The sequence below is a fragment of the Cnephaeus nilssonii genome, assembly GCF_951640355.1.
Source record: "Cnephaeus nilssonii genome assembly, chromosome: 4".
In the NCBI taxonomy this organism is placed as follows: Eukaryota; Metazoa; Chordata; class Mammalia; order Chiroptera; family Vespertilionidae; genus Cnephaeus; species Cnephaeus nilssonii.
Genome location: NC_137075.1, coordinates 34,475,140 through 34,495,302, shown reverse-complemented (window position 1 = coordinate 34,495,302; position 20,163 = coordinate 34,475,140). Strand labels below are relative to the sequence as shown.

Below are 20,163 nucleotides of genomic sequence, written 5' to 3'. Positions count from 1 at the left end.
AAACGAAAACATTTAGTTACCTGTTTCTGGGAAGCCATCTTGGATCGGGCTGGTGCTCTGGGGCCGGAGGAGAGAGAGCTTAGAGAAAGTGAAGCTCTTTTCGGCGTTAATGTCCCTTGCTCACGGTGGGGAGAAACGGGAATATTGCTGAATGTGGTGAGAAGCAACCGCCACCCCCTCCCATAGGAGTGAAGCGACCTTACCAAATCAAAGCAGCAAAGAAAATGAGTTCTTAGAAAGACAGTGGGTTTCCCCAGTTCCTGGAATAATCCTTTATGGTCACCTCACACCCCAGGACATCAGCGTAAGACCAACCTAAGTTATATCTCTATTCTAGATGCTTCTAATCCTTAGGCTTCACTTGCAAGTTTTCCAGTGTGCTGACTTTGACAGTACATAGGACTGGGAGTCCGTTGGAAATGAGAAAACAGGATTTAGGGAAGAACAACTTTTTTTTTTTCTTTAAAAAAAAAAAGAAAGGACTAAATTCATCAGTAGACCCAAACTACTTGTAAATACAGATAGAGCAAATGATAGAAGTCTTAAGAGAAATTATATGTAAGGAAGAGAGCCATTAAGGGACAGCCTTAAAAACACAGGCAGCAGAGAGTAATTTTCTAATAACTGCATTTAAATAGGAAAGGAAATAATTTCATTCCCCTTTTTATTGAATTTATTGGGGTGACACTGCTTAACAAAATTATACAGGTTTCAGGTGCACAATTCCACAACACATAGGAAATAATTTAATGGCGGCTTAAATTCTCTTGTGGTCAATGAGATTTTCCTGTGTGTCCTAGTCTAAATCTCTCCTTGCTACCGCAAGTTTTTGTTTTTGAACTGGGGAGTGGAGCCTTTCCAGATCATGAAAGGAGTTTCTAAATGAATGACATGTTTGCATGGTCACACATGGTAGGAGTTCAGAGACCTTCAAGAGTCATATGAGTAACATTTTATCACAGAAGTGATAAGACTTGGCCACATACATTTCCCTGTATGTTGTACAGTCTGTTGGCCAAATTCTCCCCTATCATTATATCAAACTTGAGGTATTAGGATTTATCAAAACAATGTGTTCGTAACTGCATATGCAGATGTGATCTTAATTATTAATAGTTTCTAGAATGAGAACTATTATCCTTCTGCCTATTTGATACAAAATAAACTTGCTATCAAAGGAACCAGTTATAGGCATTACATTATAGAAAGGAGAAAGGGTGTGCCTGGTCTAATAATTACTGCTGTCTGCAGTGATCTACAATAGTAATAGACTGCTATAAATAATATGGTTTCAATGGTGTTGGCCTTCAAAAACCAATCAACACCCATATTATCTCATAGCTACCATTCTTCATCAGGGGTGCAAGATCCATTTTCTTTTTTAAAAATATATTTTTATTTATTTCAGAGAGGGAGAGGGAGAAATAGAAACATCAATGATTGATCGGCTGCCTCCTGCACGCCCCCCCACTGGGGATCGAGCCCACAACCCGGGCATGTGCCCTTGACTGGAATTGAACCCAAGACTCTTTAGTCTGCAGGCTGATGCTCTATCCACTGAGTCAAACCGGCTAGGGCATGGAAGATCCATTTTCTATGATAACTCATGACCATTTCACTCAGAGCATCAGCAAAGATCAACACAGGTCATGAATTTGTCCAGAAACTTTTGTTTCTCCTGTTTATCTTACAATTGGTGAAATACCCAAGTATAGAAGGTTATGAATGATTTGGATAACAGAACTGGATGTAGGATTTTTGGTTTAAAAAGATATGCTCCAAAACATCAAAATGGTACACTTTAATGGCTCTGAGAGCAGCCGCTCCAGGCAGAATGCTATCTTTGATCAATGCCTACAAACACTAAATATTTCTTGGTTGGTAAAGAAAAACTGTACCAAAAACAATAGTTACGTTTACTTTAGTTTTGTCCCTCGTGTGAAGGTGCAGGCTAACCCCAAATTCAACAGCCTTAAATCCTCTTTGGAATGAGGTCAGATTTAAAAAAACAAAAGCATAAGCAAAGCAATACCCCAAATGTCTCCCAACTTCCTGTGGTGCAGTGGTAACTGGGGGCAGAACCCTCTATGGCATGAATGTATCTCAAGGAATACCTCTTCCAATGTCTTTGATACAGAGTTTCCTAGGAGAGTATCTACTTATGTTTGAGATCAATCAGAAATGACACATGAAATATGAGCAGCTTGGATACATGCATATATTTAATAATGAAGCAATTCACCACCAACAACAAAAAAATTATAAAAATTCATGAGACTCAGTGCTGTGGAATAGTATGGGACAGCAAGGCAAAAAGATACAGCAACTGACCCAGAAAGCTGAATGAAGAGGGAAGCAAAGGCAAATTTGGCTAGGATAGTATATATGCTCTTGAAAAGAAGAATTAAAAAAAAAGAAAAAAAGAAAAGGAGAATGGCTGCAGAAATACCCACTTATTTGACTGCTTAGAAGCAGGCAACCTTACTGTACGCTACATGGGAGGGAAGCAAAGAGCTAAGAAGGGAAAGAGAGGAGAGGGAGAAGAGCAATATAGAATCCAGGGTAAGCAGATGGAAGAGATTGAGATAGAGTTACAAAGAGAAGACTCCAAGGCCTTTTGTTTCCTCTGAACTCTAAAATAGACCTGCTCTGAGTCTTTAAGTATGTCAGTTAGATTCAATGATCACATAAATAGCACTAGGCACTGTGAAGGAGTGGTGGAGGGAGTGCTTCACAAAGTACAGGGATAACGTGGTCCCTGCTCTCAAGGAGCTTACATCCTATGTGGGGAGACAGATTCCACGCACAAAACAACTACAAAACATATTTACAAAGCAACATAAATACAAATAAATATACATATGAATAAACAACATATGAAAGCTAAGGGGTACTGTGTCAATAATTGCTTAGAATCCCTAGGTCAGTCAAAGAAGACTTTCTGAAGGAAAGTTTTGGACTTTGAGTATAATGTTAGCAGAGAGTAGGTTAGCATGTGCAAAGTCATAGAAGTGGAAGTAAATATGTCATGTCCAGTAAGTAAGCAGAATAGCTTGATTAGAGTAAAAAGTCTCAATAGGTCTCATTAAGAAGTATGATGAAATAGTAGGGGTCTATTTGGTGAGAAATACTGCAATGTTAGGTCTGGTCCCTAAAAGAAACAATCAGGGAAAGATGTTTTCTTTAGGTAATAAATGGCCACAGGTCCAGGAGCAATTCCACTGCTCTCAAAAGTTTTGTAGTTACTCTAAGACTAGTAATAAGATGGTAGAGAAGTATTCAGCATTCTTCAGCAGTTCAAGAACTCTTGCAGCCTTCTGCAAGAACTCTTATGAAGTGACAGGTGGAAAAACAATGAAATTCAAAGACTGAGGATCTATCATCCAAAGGCTAGCCAGATCCCAGTAATCTCAAGTGCTCAAGCAGAATGTCCCAGACCCATGGTACTGATTCCTGGTGGGGAGCAGATTATGTATACTTCTAAAATAATTTATTTTTTAATTGCCATGACAATCAACTTTGATATTAACATTTTAGAAATAAAAATAGGGTATAAGAAGAGCCCTAATCTATAAGGAATGCTCACGTCCCTGAAGAAGGGACAGGTCAGTAAGGGCTCAATTTCCCCCGGTCTTTAAGTGGAAAGGCAAAACATCACACCTTGAAAGGAGGCTTTTCTCAGCCAAAGTTAATAAGACCTCTGTAAGCCTATTGATCTGAAGCTGTTCCAGGAAGGGAAAAAAAAAAAGAGTCCAGGCCAGACATTCAGCAGCAGCCAGAGTTAGACTCTATGTCACCAGAGTTCCGCTGGGAGGCGATGGGTGCCACTGATGTTGAAATACACTGTTGAGGACCGATCTTGATGCCATTTGCCTGCAAAAGAAAAGAAGCAGTAGTGCCCACCTCAAGTGCTCAAGTAAACAGGAGAAAGGAAGGGGATAAAAGGAGAATCATTAATTACTCTTTCTAGAAGCAGATATGACCTTGGCAAGTAACCATGTGCCCTAACCAGACTGTTGTAGAACAACAATCTGTGACAGTGAAGATGAGACGACCAGCTGTGTTATAAATATTAGATGACTAGATGTGGCTAGTTATAGATGACTAGAAATAGCTTTTGTGCCCCTTTTTAAGACGACTGTTATACTTAAGATTCACAGCTATGTGCAGAATCAGGATGTGATTAGGAAAGAGTAGGAGCAAGCAAAAGAGGAAGTAGTATATAAGCATATAATTCTTTTATGTTTTGCCCCAAAACTTGCTTTATATAATGGCCCTGCTGAGCAATTAAGTATTACACCTCTCTCAAGCACCGAAATAGTAAAGAAATGAGGTTGAGAAGAAAACCTCTCATACTGTATAAACTTTTTAGATCACCAACTAATAAAATCACTTGAAGCATCCTAGGTCTCAGATTTGAGAAAACAATAACAACAAAAAACAAACAAAAACAGAAAATGACAGGTTTCTGTGCACCTACATAAAAAACAACAAGTATGAATTGGCATAGTTTCAACTAGTATAATGTTGTGGATGCTTACATTCTAGGGAGCTTACTGCAGCATTTACGACAAAGCAAATTTAATTGTCAGCCCCACCCTTTCTCACCTCATTGTGGACATCAAATAAACCCTGCTGGATCTTCCTATATATTTCTTTGGCTGTGTTAATGAAGGCCTAAAGGAGACATAAATTATATTATTAGGCTCCAGTTTAGGTAGAGAAATAAGAGAAATAAGGAAAAGAGAATACAAACAGTATTCCTATTTGAATTTCTAAAGTGAATTAGAGCCCTAGCAGTTTGGCTCAGTGGATAGAGCATCAGCCTGTGGACTGAAGAGTCCTGGGTTCGATTCTGGTCAAGGGCATGTAACTCAGTTGTAGGCTCCCAGCCCTGGTCAGGGGCATGCGGAAGGCAACCAATCGGTGTTTCTCTCTCTCTCCCTCTCCCTTCCACTCTCTCTAAAAAAATCAATGGAAAAAATATCCTCAGGTGAGGATTAAAAAATAAATAAATAAAGTGGATTAGGAACCATTAGAAGAACAGAGTAAAAATGTAGAAGGTCCCCCACAGTCCCTGTAAAAGCCATTGTGAGTGGTTTTAAAAAGAAAAAAGGAATTATATGGTATTTTGGTACTGATCCAAGATGTTCCTAGGTTGGCAAACAGGCTCTCTTCTTAACTGATACAGTCAACACCAGGCTGAGGAATGATTCCAGCACAGCCCATGAGACTCTCCAGCTAAAGTAATTTACAAGCAACAGTGCTGTCTAATCCAAGCTTACAATTAATGTTACCCAAAGCAAAAATAAAACCTTAGAAATCAAGGTAAAGAAATGGGGTGATTCCCTTAAAGGAGACATGTGGTCACTTTGACCACATAACATTCTTTCTTTACCCATGTCTCTGAATAAAAGGACAAAGATATGATGTAATCTCTGAAAAGCTTTCCCTACTTTTTTCCAAACAGTACCTCTTCAACATTGCAGGCTGTTTTGGCTGAAGTTTCCATGAATATAAGTCCATGCTCCCGAGCAAAGGCCTCCCCTTCTTCTCTCTTCACATCCCTGCGGGACTCTAAGTCACTACAAGAGATTAATTGGGGAGAAAACGAAAATAAGATCCAAATGAAAGAAACTCTCGTTCTAAAAGAATCCCATAACTGTTTCAGTTGTCAGTTAAACCATAAGGAATATAGATACTACGTGATATTTATAGGGTTACTGATTTCTGTGGTGTCTTGGAAAATATGCTTCAGATCCATGATTGCATGGTTGAGGATAATATCTTACTCTATTAAGAGAATAGGGTTTATAAATGGTTAGACAAGCTCATAGTTGCTCAAGGCTTATGCCCTGTGCTTTTTTCAAATGAGATCCAGTGGAAGCAATGGAAAGAAGATGAATGGGAAATTCCATTTGTCAGAAAGGAGAAAAGTCATAGATGTCCCATCCCATCGTAATGAGTGTCTCCCTCCTTTAGTGGAAGCAATTCACAAGAAGAGAGAAAGCCAGGAATAAGAACACAGGTGCCTTAAGTCTCAACTCTCACTAGTCTCATTATTAACATGTACAATAGCAGCTTGCCATCAGGTAAGTGAAGGATTCAGAAAAAATTATAAAATTGGGTAATATGGGGCAGGGGAATAGAGCAAAAGACTTAGAAAGGGAATGAAGAGTCACATGGGAAAACTTTAGGAAAGACAGAATAAAAGGCTGTAAAATAAGGTAAGGATAGACTTTTTTTACTTTTCAAATTAGAAATTTTCATTTGGGAGGCTTCTAGTATTTCAATCATGAAAAAAAATCAAGAAGTCCATTAAAGAACAACAAATCTACAAAATGTATATTTATTGTTCATCAGCTGTATACAGACCAGGGAAAAACTATCCATCTAAATGTCAACACTCCGAAGCTGTTGTTCTAGTCCAGATGCTCCTCTAAGCTCCAGACCTGTTTGTCCATTTGCCTGTTCTTCATTTCCACTCTGATGTGTAAAAGGAACTTGAAACTTACATCAAAATGGAACTTGATGTTTTCCTCCCAACCTGCTTCTGTTGCAGGCTTCCACATTTCAGTAAATGGCACAAGGCAAAACCAAAATACCCTTACTAACACCTTTCCCTCCTTCACTCCAAATACCCTACCCATTCCACAGTGAGGTGCTTCCAAAACGTACCTTAAAATTCTTTTCTCTTTCTCTCCATCATCATCACCCTACTCCAAGCCACCATTCTCTCTCACCCAGAGTACTGCAACTGGGATCCCACTTCAACCCTTGCTCCCCTCCAGAGAAATCTTATGAAATCTTATCAAGTCACTTCTCTGCTTAAATGCTTCCCAATGTGTTTATAGTAAAATCAAAACTCCTTACTAAGGCCTGTAAATGCCACTAGATCTGGTCCCTGAACCTCATCTGATACCATTCCCCCTTGATTCAGTCCAACCATACCAGGTTTCTTTCAATACCATAATTTGCACAGCTTCTTCCAGTTGAGGCTTTCACACACTTTGTTTTCCCTCTCTAGTATCTGGGGGAGATGGGGGGTGTTGTTTTTAATTTTTGAAAATGTTCTTATTGGTCTCAGAGAAAGGAAGGGAGAGGGAGAGAGAGATAGAAACAACGATGAAAAACATCTATCAGCTGCCTCCTGCATGCCTCCTACTAGGGATCAAGTCTGCAACCTGAGCATGTGCCCTGATGGGGAATCAAACTGTGACCTCCTGGTTCATGGATCAACGCTCAACCACTAAGCAACACCATCTGGGCTTCACTTGTGTGTTTTTTTAATCCTCAACCAAGGATATGTTTGTGGTGTGTGTGTGTGTTTTAATTGATTAGAGAGAGAGGAAGAAGAGAGAGAGAGAGAGAGAGAGAGAGAGAGAGAGAGAGAGAGAGAGAGAGAGAAGCATAGATTGCTTGCATCCTGTACAAGCCCAGGGGATTGAACCTGAAACCCAGGTATTGAACCTGCACTCTTTTTGTGTACGGGATGATGATCCAAACAACTGAGCCACCCAGCCAGGGCTATTTTATTGTTGTTGTTTTTAAGTCTTTGCCCAATAACTCTTACCCATCCTTCATATTCCAACTTAAATATTACTCTTAATAAAAAAAATATTTAGCTTGTTACTCTCTTTTATAGCAGTCCTTTTTTCCCTTCACTGCATTTGTCATAATTTGTAATTAGACACAGATAATTTATATTTAATATCTGTGTCCCCTCTAAACTCCATAGGAGCAAGGGCATGAGTTTTGTGTTGTTGTTGTTGTTTTCACCTTGTACATCCAAGGTCTGGCACAGTGTTTAGGACATAGTAGGTTTTCCATAAAACTGAATGACCCAATAAATGAGTACAATTAGTCTGTGGCCAATTCTCAAATAGTGCCACCTCGGGACTACTACAAACTCAGAAAGGTGCCAAAGGATACTTCAAATGTTTGTGGGAAACACAGCAACATTCAATATAAGAACACTGTGTGAATTACAAGCTAAAGATAGTTCACAGAGTCAACATTAGATCAGAATAGATACCGTTTAATATCTTCATCTCTTTGTAAAAAGTTTTTGACAGCTGCTGTGATAAAAAGCAAGTACTGTGCAAAAATCAATTTGGAACAAGGAGTGAGAGTGACAGTGTCAATCTTGATTCCAAGGTTTGAGAAGCTAGGCAGTGCCCAACAGGCCATACAGGTCATTAATAAGTAATTATGGTTATTTAAAATGGTTTTCTTTTAATTTATGTTTTTCATTTCATTTTTTTTTTTCTTTCTCCGCTGCGACTCCAGACAGGATCCAGAGAGGAGTTTTACCATCTCTTCTCTGGGTTTTATCAAGATTTACTTTTTACCCTTCTGTGTTAGCATCTTAAGGCACTGCATATGTTTTTCATTTCTCAGTTATTAAGTTGTTGTAACAAAAATACTTGTTATGTTGTTTAGATCTAACCATTTAATAACAAAACTGCTAGGTATTTCTTTTGGTTTATGGGTGTCATAGAAAATTTGCTGAGAATAACAAGTGTTGGGGAAGATGAGAAGAAACTCACACCCTTGTACACTGCTGGTAGAAATGTCAAATGGTAGAGCCATTATGGAAAACAGTATGGCAGTACCTCAAAAAATTAAATACAGAATTACCATGAGATCAGCAATTCCACTTTTGGGTATACACCCAAAATAATAAAAACCAGGGACCCAAACAGATATTTGTAAACCCATGCTGACTGTAGCATTATTTACAAAAGCCAAAAGGTATAAGCAACCCAAGTACCTATCAATGGATAAATAGATAAACCAAATGTGGTAAATAAATTCAATGGAATACTATTCAGCCTTAAAAAAAGAAAGGAGGATTGGTGGAGATGGAAGAGGGCATAGAGGGGATAAATGGTGATGAAAAAAGTAAAATAAGTTTTAAAATAAGTAAATAAACTTTTTTTTTTTAAAGAAAGGAAATATAGATGCATCTAGAGGACACTATGCTAAATGAAATAAGCCACAGTCAGCCCTGGCTGAGTAGCTCAGTTGATTGGAGCATCGTCTCGATACACCAAGGTTGGGGGTTTGATCCCCAATCAGGGCACATACAAGAAACAACAAATAAATGTATAAATGGATAGACCAACAAATCAATGTTTCTCTCTCTCTCCTCCCCTTCCCCTCTCTCTAAAAATCAATAAAAATAAATAAATAAGCCACAGTCACAAAAGGACAAACACTGTAGGGTTCAATTCCGCTTATATTAGATGCCCAGAGTAGTCACACTCATAGAGACAGAAAGTAGAATGGTATTTGCTGGGGCTAATGGGATGAAGAATGTGGAGTTAGTGTTTTATGGGAACAGAGTTTCAGTTTGAGAAGATAAAAAAGTTTGGAGATGCATGGTAGTGATGGTTATAGAACAACATGGACATACTTAATGCCACAGAACTGTACACTTAAAAATGATTAAAACTGTAAATTTTATGTTATATATATTTTACCATAATAATTTTTTTCACTGAGATACTAAGAGCACCAGAAACTACAAAAGTTTGGGGACCAAGTGATTCAGTGCCCATAGAGTACCCAGATGACTGTTGGTATTTATTATTTATTCAAATAAAAACTTACCTTTTATTCCCAATCAGCATGATAACCATGTTGGAACTAGAGTGCTGCCGGGCATCCTCTAACCATGAGGTCAGGTGGTTGAAGGTTTCACGCCTACAATAGAAAAGTTTAGAAAGTGGATCTGAATGCCAAAGAAATTCCAAATGTAAAGGAAAAGGAGAAAAGATACATGTGTAAAGAAAACCATTAAGATGCCATTCCTCTTTAGCATTCCAATTTTGAGAACCAAGAGAAGAGTCTCCCTCCCACCCACCAGGTCTGACTCACCTTGTAATGTCGTACACCAGCAGTGCGCCAGCTGCTCCCCTGTAGTAGGAACGGGTGATAGAACGGAAGGATTCTTGCCCAGCCTTTCCCACCAACATGGCAACAAAAAACATCCCAACAAAACAAGGTTATTGCCAGAGAACTGACTTGATCATATGCTTAATAGTTTTAAAAATTTCTATAAGAAAAGGGAATTAGTGAAAGGAAACATGACTGCCCAGGGAGAAACCCAGGTGGGAAACCAGTATTTTTCAAAGGTAATGCAGCTGATATTTCCAATGGGTCAATTATTCCTGTGAGACCACCTATCAAATTGTTGACTAACATTCCTGGTATCTAGGCACTAAATGCCAGTTACACCCCACAGTCAGCGTGACAACCAAAAACATTTACCAATCAATATCCACTAGAATAACTAGAAATAGGACTAGAAACTCAGTACATGTACTGTCAATCCAAACATGATATTGAACACATTACATTAACCTTTCTTTTCTGTCTCTATTCCTTTACCTATAAAAAGAAAAATTATCTTAGAATGACAATACCCTGTCTAATGAAAGTTTCATTTCAATGAATCAATACAGAAAATTAGTCAGACACAAAGCACTTGAACAGGGAAAGAAGCCCAGGGCCCAGAACAGAGTTTTCCTTAAAAAAACAAACAAACAAAAAACAATTCAACTGTTCACACTCTAATTTTCAGTTAGAGTCAAGATACTAAGTTTTATTTATAACTGAGCAATTTATTAATGCTTCCACATAATGGGTACTTTTGTTTTCCTGATGGGATTCCCCCCCTCCTTACAGGAAGCAAAAGCATCTTTTAAATAATAGTATGAATAAAATGATAATTGAATCTATAATATTAGTAAAGTTTTCACATTCTTGAAATCAATTAATCTCATATTCCTACATGAAGATTGGGTGCCCTGGCAAGATAGCTCAGTTGGTCAGAGCGTCATCTCGATACACCAAGGTTGAGGGTTCCATCCCTGGTCAGGGTACATACAAGAGTCCAAACAATGAATGCATAAATAAGTGGAACAACAAATCGATCTCTCTCTCTCTCAAATCAATCAATAAATTTTAAAAAACTAAAGCTTGGGATGGAAAGCTACTATTCATATTTTAAAGATGGAAAAACTAAAATTGGACATGGGAAAAGAAATGACTATCTCATAGTAAAATAACAATATGATGACACTAGTAGTAACACAAATTAAATCTCTTTCCAATAAGAATCATTCAAAAGTTTTTGTTGCATACCTGAAAAAATAATTCTAAAGAATTTGTTGGTAATATTAGTAATAATTTAAGGTTTAAAACATGTTTTCCTTCCAAGAACTCACTTAACACTTTATTCTCTAACAGTTTTTTAAAATATGTTTTTATTGATTTTTTAGAAAGAGGAAGGGGGAGACAGAGATAGAGAGTGAGAGAGAGGGAGAAACATTGATGTGAGAGAGAAATATCAATTGGTTGCTTCCTGTACGGCACCCCAACTGGGAAACAAACCCACAACCTTGGCATGTGCCCTGACTGGGAATCAAACCGGCAACCTTTCAGTGCATGGGATGATGCTCAACCAACTAAGCCCACTCTGGCCAGGGGCCCTAATAGCTTTGTCTTAAATTTATTCCTGTTTTGCTTTTATCTCTTACCGACATTTTCTCCTCTATTGTTGAAAGACCCTCCTATCCTGTGGCTTAGTAGGAACTAATAGGAAAAGTTTGAGGGAGACCCACATGATGGTTGAATTATATGGTAGCATTTAACTATAGCAGCTGAAAATACTTCCAGTGGATCATCAGAAAACGTCTTTTAAAATCAAATCACACCCTAGCCGCTTTGGCTCAGTGGATAGAGCTTCGGCCTGCAGACTGAAGGGCCCCAGGTTTGATTCCGGTCAAGGGAACATGCCGAGGTTGTGGGCTCAATCCCTAGTAGGGGACGTGCAGGAGGCAGCCGATCAATGATTCTCTCTCATCATTGATGTTTCTATCTCTCTTTCCCTCCCCTTCCTCTCTGAAATCAATAAAAATAAGTTTAAATAAATAAATAAATAAATAAAATCACTTTACTTCTTTGTCTCAGCCCAGTTCATGAATCAAAGTTTGTGAGCCAATAAGCTAGAAAGAGTGACTGATTCAAGTTGGGCTGGTCTGCATCCGTCTGAGGTACCTTGCCCATCCCAAGTAAAAAATCTGAAGCAGCAAAGATTAAGATGGAGGTCTGATAAAGAGAATTAACTTTTCTAATTTCTTCCAAGTAGAAGCATCATATTGTAGTTTCAAGATAGATACTTGGAAGTATAAATTCCTACAAAGTCAGATGCGCTCATTTCCTAAGAATCAAAGTGCATTCCAAAATAAATTAAATTAATTTGGGATTATTTAATTAATATTTCACTAGGTGTACCAGTTAATGTGGATTTTTTTCAATAGATGGAGTTATACATATGTTGATATATATGCGATTTGATATGTGTGCTATTTTGTGGTACTGACAGCAAGCTTTAAAACTTCACATGTCAAATTTGGTGACGAAATTAACATCATAGATATTTTTACACTTAAAAATGTCAAATTTCATGCCAAAAAGAAGCATTTGCGGGAAGTTTTAATTCATTACTTTATTTTGAAGGAAAAGTTATCGTATACTTCGGGAAGCTTATGGTGAACATGCTCCATCTCAAGATACTTGTGAACGCTGGTTTAAATGCTTTAAAAGTGATGATTTCAATGTGAAAGACAAAGAACGTCCAGGTCAACCGAAAAAGTTTGAAGACCAACAATTACAAGCATTACTGGATAAAGATGCATGTCAAACTCAAAAACAACTTGCAGAAAGATTAAATGTTGCTCAGCAAACAATTTCTGATCATTTACAAGCAATGGGAAAGATGTTAAAGGAAGGAAAATGGGTGCCACATCAACTGAACCAAAGACAAATGGAAAACTGAAAAGTTATCAGTAAAATGTTGCTTCAACGGCACGAAAGAAAGTCTTTTTTGCATCAAATTGTGACTGGCGATGAAAAATGGATTTATTTTGAGAATGTACAAAATCATAGGTTGATCCAGGTCAACCATCAACATCGACTGCAAGGCAAGGCCAAATTGCTTCGGAAAGACAAGGCTCTGCATTTGGTGGGATCAGGAAGGTGTGGTGTATTATGAGCTTCCTTGACCCATTAATACTGATTGCTACTGAAAACAAATAATCAATTGGAACCACGCTTTGATGGTGAAACGGCCAGAATGTGCCAGAAGACATGGCAAAGTAATTTTGCTTCATGATGACGCACCATCACATACTTCAAAACCAGTTAAAGACACGTTAGCCGAAACCGGTTTGGCTCAGTGGATAGAGCGTCAGCCTGCAGACTGAAAGGTCCCAGGTTCGATTCCGGTCAAGGGCATGTACCTTGGTTGCGGGCACATCCCCAGTAGGGGTTGTACAAGAGGCAGCTGATGGATGTTTCTCTCTCATCGATGTTTCTAACTCTCTATCCCTCTCTCTTCCTCTCTGTAAAAAATTAATAAAATATATTAAAAAATAAAATAAAATAAAATGAAGACACGTTAAAAGATCTTGCCTGGGAAATATTAACCCACCCCCTATATTCACCAGACCTTGCTCCTTCAGATTACCACTTGTTCTGATCGATGGCACACGTACTTTCTGAGCAGCACTTGAAAATATACAAAGGAGTGGAAAATTGGGTCTCTGAATGGTTTGCCTCAAAACAAGAAAAGTTCTATTGGGATGATATCCACAAATTACCTGAAAGACGGGGAAATGTGTAGCTACTGATGGACATTACTTTGAATAAAGCACTTTTGATGTTTCTCTTGAAATTATCACATTTTCTTTTATTACAAAATCTACCATTATTAACCGGTACACCTAGTATATTAGTTATAGTACAATGCCTCTTCAGTTAGCATGGTTATTTGGGCAAATATAGATACAGAATAAAGAAAGAAAAAAAGTAATATGGCCCTAGTTGGTTTGGCTCAGTGGATAGAGCATTGGCCTGAGGACTGAAGGGTCCCAGGTTCAATTCGGGTCAAGGGCACATGCCTAGGTTGTGAGCTCATCCCCAGTAGGGAGCGTACAGGAGGCAGCAGATCAATGATTCTCTCATCATTGATGTTTCTCTCTCTCTCCCCCCCGCCCACTTCCTCTGTGAAATCAATAAAAATAAATTTAAAAAAAAGTAATATGACTCTCTAAATCCTTATCAGTAACCAGAACAGTGACGACAAAACACTTTGGATAACTTCATCTCTTTAAAAATACCAGTACCAGTATGTCTCAGTTGGTTGGAACTTCGTCCCATAAATCAAAAGGTCATGGGTTCGATTCCCAGTCAGGGCACAAACAGGTTGTGGGTTTGGTTCCCAGTCAGGGCACATACAGGACATACAGGAAACAACCAGTCAATGTTTCTCTCTCTCTCTCTCTCTCTCTCTCTCTCAAATCAATAAGCATATCCTTGGGTGAGGATTAAAAAAAAAAAAAAGTAGGCCAGCTGCATCACAAGGGAGTATCAGGCCATGTGGTTCTTAAGGATCCTGTCAATAGAGCAGTGGCTTTCAACTTTCTTATTTTATGATCCACCATGTGTTATATTACCACTTAAGGAAAAAGAGAAAAGCAAGCAAGTCAATGCTCAGACACTCTCGTAACCATGACCATACCACTAAAGGGCAGATATTGGGTCTTCTGGCATCAAAAGATCAAGTTTTAGAAATAGCAGAGGTTCCAGTTAAAAATGCAGTATCTAGCTAATACCAGTCCTGACACCTACAGGCTTCCACTCTTGGTCACCTCCTCAGAATTTGTCCTGTGGCCTCTTTAGGGATCCAAATCTATCTTTGTGGGAAATATAAAAACCAGTGGACAAGAGGGGAGTTACAATACTTACTTAGATTAAAAGTGAAAAAGCACCCACAGATCCCAACAATAAAAAGAGAAGGGAATAAGCGGCAGCTATCTAAGAAATATATGAACTTAACCTTGACAACAGATATAGAACAATACCTTTCAGGCTTTATGGTGGAAAAAAAAAAAAGACTAGAGACAAAACTGGTCAAAAGACGTAAGTTTTGTGATGGTAAGTTTTAGAGGTATCTAGCTAAGTGCTAACACTATTAGGGATGTGAAGTGATTCAGGTTCCTACAATTAGGGCAATCCAATATGGTAAGATGAAAAATCTAATCAGAGGGGCAAAAGGTTACTAAAATGTTTGTAAATACTGGTACAACCAACAAATGTACAGGAGAATATCATCGAAGTTAAAAGCACCTGATCAATCAGTGCATCCAAAAGCGGTAACAACGTTGGAGACCACCAGAAAAGGGCTCTGGGCACCAAGGGCCTAGAGCACCAGGTAACCACTTTTAAGACAAAAATCTGTGTTGGGGGATGTCATGTGGGGGCAGGGAAAGGGAGGGAAAAAGGAAAAAAACTTGAGAACTGCTTCAGCTTTCAGTTCGGGGAAAATACAGAATCAAATAATAAGTAAATAAAAATAGAAAGAGATTTTAGCTGAACATTAGAAACTGTGTGGTAGTTCCCTTTAACTTAAAATAGAGACTAGAATATTATTTTTCTTAGGGAAAATAAAAGTACAAACCAAATGAGATAATGTATATGAAAGCAATTTACCTGGATAAAATTACACTAAGTCAACTAAATTTTGGCAGGATAACAAATTATAAAATTGTCAAATTTTAAAATATGCATAACCCTTGACCCAGAATTTCCATCTCTGGGCATGTATTCCACAGAAATCCTCAAATATCTGAATATAGATGTAGTAAATAAGAATAAACAATGAAACTTTGCAATTTTAGTAAAAAATTCCAAAGCACCTAAATTTCCATCATGGGCAATGGTTAAATTAATAATGGTACAGACATTCTATGATTCTATGCAGTGGTTATAAGAAATGAGGTAGATCTATATGTATCAACATGGAAAAATCTCCATAACATAGAGATTGTTTAAAAAACAAAAACCCAAGTCACAAAGCAGGTCTACTTTGTCACAATTCTAAAAACAAACAAGAACAAAACCACTACCATATATTTGTTTATGTTTCTATTTCTGTATCTAAATACAGAGGAAAAGTCTGAATCATTAATAGTGGCTTACTCTGGCAAAGCAGAAACCAACATTGGGAAGGAGAGAGCTTTACGTGACCTTTACTTCTTATTCTGTACCCTTATATTGTTGGCTGTTATTTTTACTGGAACAAATGTATATATTACTTGGGTGATTTAAAACAAAAAATTAAAAATATGGCATTCAGAATTTGTAACTGTAACAAAGGGAAGTGAAAATTCCCTCTTTGATTTCATTCTTCCCCACCATTAGCCCCACCCACAAAGCCCCTTCCGTGCTCATCGACCTTTAGTGTTATATTTGGATCTTGGTTACAAACTAAATTATTTTGTCCTCTCTCACCGTATCCCAGATTTGCAGTTTGATTTGTTTTCCATCAATGTTGACCATACGGGCTCCAAACTCCACACCTGTCAGTGCAGACCAAGAGAAAGAATGTGATTCTCATGAACAGCCATATTAAATGAGAAGTTCCTCTTTTATTCAATACTAGAAGCCTGGTGCACGAAATTTGTGCACAGAGGGGAGTTCCTCAGCCCAGCCTGCACCCTCTCCAATCTGGGACCCCTCGATGATGTCTGATTGCCGGACATCCCTCCTGCAATCTGCGACGACTGGTTCCTAACCACTCGCCTGCCTGCCTTCCTGATCGTCTCTAAGCCCTCTGCTTGCCGGCCTGATCGCCCCTACCTTGCCCCCCTGCTGGCCTGATCGCCCCTAACCTCTCTGCCTGCCTGCCTGATCACCCCTAACTGCCTCTGCCTGCCTGCCTGATCGCCCCTAACTGTTCTCCCCTGTGGGCCTGATCTCGCCCCCAACTGCCCTCCCCTGCAGGCCTGATCTTGCCCCCAATATGCTAATGACTTTGCCCTCAGTGCCACTAAGCCCATTATCACAGCCTATTTGCTCCAATTAATTTTGTGTTCCTTGAAGTTTCATTTCTAAAATTAAAAACTGTTCTAGGTGATAATAACCTCAGAAACGTAACCAAAGAGCAGATATGGGGATAAAACAATGTAGAAAAGGTGAATAAATTTTTAGCAATATCACTTCATGTTTAAGATTAAGTAATGTTTAATTTTGTAACTTTTTTTTAAAAAGCTTCTAAAAATTCTGAAAATATTTCCTAGCATTTTCTCCAACTCATGCTTAAGTCCTCTATATAAAACAATATTTCTATTTTTGCAATTCCAGAATTTTTTGACAAAAGAGCCTACCTAAGAAATAGGTTCCTAAGAATGATACATTTAAGACCTCCAAAAATTCCCAGAGTTCACTAGAAAATAGCTTTCCTCATAGGAGTATGGAAACTGACAGTCTGAATAAAGGTTTTGGTTTTCCTGGCATCCATCTTCTTTCAAGGTAACATCAAGACAAAACTTAAAAATCAGCCCAGCCAGTGTGGCTCAGTGGTTGAGCAACAATCTATGAACCAGGAGGTCAGGGCACATGCCTAGGTGGTGGGCTCCATCCCCAGTGGGGGGCTTGCAGGAGGCTCATCAATGATTATCTCTCATCACAGATGTTTCTATCCCTCTCTCCTTTCCCCTCTGAAATAATAATTTTAAAAAAATAATAATTATTAAAAAAAATAAAAATAAAGAATAGTGATAGCTACTGAAAAATGTCCCTAATTCCCGCCCCCCTTTCTGGAAAATAGAAATGGAATTTCAATGCGGAAGGTTAAAAAAAACAAACACAAAACTTCATCTCCTTTTATGCAACTTTCTCTAGTTAGGCACTTAGAGATGCTTATATTTTGCACATGTTTTCTATCCAACTGCCTCGTTTATCTTGGTACAGAAGACTGCATTTATCTTGGTACAGAGGAAAGAAACAGAGCCTGTAATGGACTCTGGGGGAAAACATGATTGATCACATCATTCTTCAGATTTAAAACGTGTCATTTCCTCCTATTACTCAGGCTATTTCAAAACTTGGTCCCTAATTTATTTTCTAACTTTCATTTTTACCACTCACCACTTCAAACTCTATGCTCCAGCCATATTAAACTACTTTCAGTTTTCCAAAGGTAGCCAGACAGATCTCCATCATTCCTAAGCCTTTGCACATGTTGTTATTCCCTCTTGCCCTGATCATTTTTCCCTCATCTCTACAACCCCTTTGCCTAGCTAACTCTTGCTCATTCTTCAATTCTCAGCCTTTCCTGAGAGAGGTAACAGTCTCTCCTCCTCTTTTGCAATAGGAATTTACTTGTCACTACACTGTATCTACCCCCAGCTCCACCTCCTACATTGGAAGATTGTAAGTTACTTAAGGGCAAAGTTTGCCTTGTTAAGCACTGTATCATTAGCACCTATCATGGTGCGAGTGTCCACTTAATATTCATTTCCAAAAATATTTTCCTGTTCATGCTATCCTCTTGTAACCACATTAGTTATTTGGCTCTGGGTAAGTCCTTTGGAAGCAGTAGCAGTTACAGATCTCCATATCCTGGGGCTTGGAGGTGGCAATAGGGTAAGAATGGGAGTCAGGGTTTTATTCAGAAACTGCACTTGCATGGCAAGAAGGCTAGTTTTATACATTTCTTTGTCTGGAGTGAAATTATGGACATTATGGGGATGGGGATACTAAGGCCTCAGCAGGCCATGCCTTATCACAAATGTGTGGGAGATGCTTATACTTTCCAGGATCACCAGTGCATTTTTTGGAACCCTAACATACTCCTTTCTTTATAAATTACTAGAGGCCTGGTGCATGAAAATATAAGCACTGGAGGAGGGGTTCCTCACCTGGCCTGCCCCCTCTCACAGTTTGGGAGACCTCAGGGGCGGGAGGCAACCCAGGCTATCAGGGGAAGGTGACGCTCCCATCACACCTCTGCTGCTGCCACTGCCAGCAGTGCAAGCCTTGGCCAGCCCTGGGCAGCTGGGCAGCCGCCATCTGAGGCTTACCTGCGCCTTGGCCGGCCCAGCTTGCCTGAGCCTCAGTCAGTGGGGGGTGCAGCAGGACCCAAGGCCCCCAGCAGGGCTGAGGGAACTCCCGTGGCAGGGGCGCCGCCATCTTGTGATGGCATGACAGTCAATTTGCATACTACCTCTTTATTATATAGGATTAATTTCATCTAGCTTTTAATTTTAAGTCTGGGATTGCTTCTTCCTCTCCAACACACAAAAAGACTACACATTGGTAATTACTTTACAAAACATACGTGAGGCTACCCGTAATTTCCCGCAAAGCGAGTTTGTAAATTATGCTTTCGTGCGATTTTTCATAAACATTCAAATTGCGTTTGAAAAAAAAAAAATCCTACAGCAACTAATTCATACCTCACGCTCATTTCTAAAGTTACCTTTCAATGATTTACTCCCCATGACACTATTCCCCATTGACAGCATTTGATGGGTCACTCTTCATTTAATACAACTTGGGACTAGTTTAAAAGGAGGGAAAGCGAACTTTTTCCTTCCAACCCTGAAGGCTGCTAACTTTCCTCTTTAGCTCGTCGGGTTGCACTCTCTGCTCTGAGACAGGCACTGGCACTTACCTATGGTGAGGTCGTGGACAGGCTGGAACCGCTTGTCTGTAAACTGCAGGAGGAGACATGACTTCCCCACGCCTGAAAGAGGAGGACGCACGTCCCAGCCTTCACGTGGCCCGGGAGCAGTCCAGAGTCCGGGAGCCGGGGACGGGGGAAGGAGACCCCGAGCCCCGCCCCCGCCGCCCGCCCCGCCCCGCCCCCGCCCGCTCTCACCTTAACCGCCCAGCCTACTGGGCCCCGCCCCCACGGCCTGATTTGGGAGCTGGGGATCCCCGCCCCGGCGAGGAGGGCAGTCGCCCGCCGGTTACCTGTGTCCCCGATGATTATGTATTTGAAGAGATAAGCATAAGTCATGGTCCTGTTTCCTCTGGATTCCGGGTCCGCCCGACTTCAACAGCCACTTACCTCCGGCCTCTCTAGCCACTCAACCCGCCCATCTCCGGCCCCTCTAGTCCCGATCGCGTCTCTATTGCTCTCCCCCGCAATCCTCTCTGGGTCGGCGCGACGGCGGTACTCAGACGCCGCCTCCCGGGACGCCGCTGCCGCACCTACGGGCCATAGTCCTCCAAGCTCCAGGGGGCGGTAGCTAGTCTCTCCGGCCGCCGGGCCTTCCCCGGCGGGAGTCGCCACTGCAGGCGCGC

The 20,163-nt window shown here is 39.8% G+C and overlaps 1 protein-coding gene across 1 annotated transcript; it reads right to left on the bottom strand.

Annotated features, from left to right (window-relative positions):
- Positions 1–2,063: 2,063 nt before the first annotated feature.
- On the bottom strand, positions 2,064–20,068 carry RAB2B (RAB2B, member RAS oncogene family). The gene is made up of 8 exons (XM_079768208.1): positions 19,831–20,068; positions 19,529–19,600; positions 16,363–16,430; positions 9,883–9,965; positions 9,616–9,708; positions 5,474–5,585; positions 4,609–4,677; positions 2,064–3,873 (listed from the first exon to the last, which is right to left on the bottom strand). The coding sequence occupies exons 1-8, from the start codon at positions 19,874–19,876 to the stop codon at positions 3,766–3,768; spliced, it is 651 nt and encodes a 216-aa protein (XP_079624334.1). The 5' UTR covers positions 19,877–20,068; the 3' UTR covers positions 2,064–3,765.
- Between the last annotated feature and the right edge of the window lie 95 nt (positions 20,069–20,163).

Excerpts from the sequence above, each read along its gene's own strand:
- RAB2B (XM_079768208.1), bottom strand. The coding sequence starts at position 19,876 with ATGACTTATGCTTATCTCTTCAAATACATAATCATCGGGGACACAG. Across the intron at positions 9,709-9,882 it reads CTGGTGTACGACATTACAAG|GCGTGAAACCTTCAACCACC; the intron begins GTGAGTCAGACC and ends TTTCTATTGTAG. Across the intron at positions 4,678-5,473 it reads CAGCCTGCAATGTTGAAGAG|GCCTTCATTAACACAGCCAA; the intron begins GTACTGTTTGGA and ends TGTCTCCTTTAG.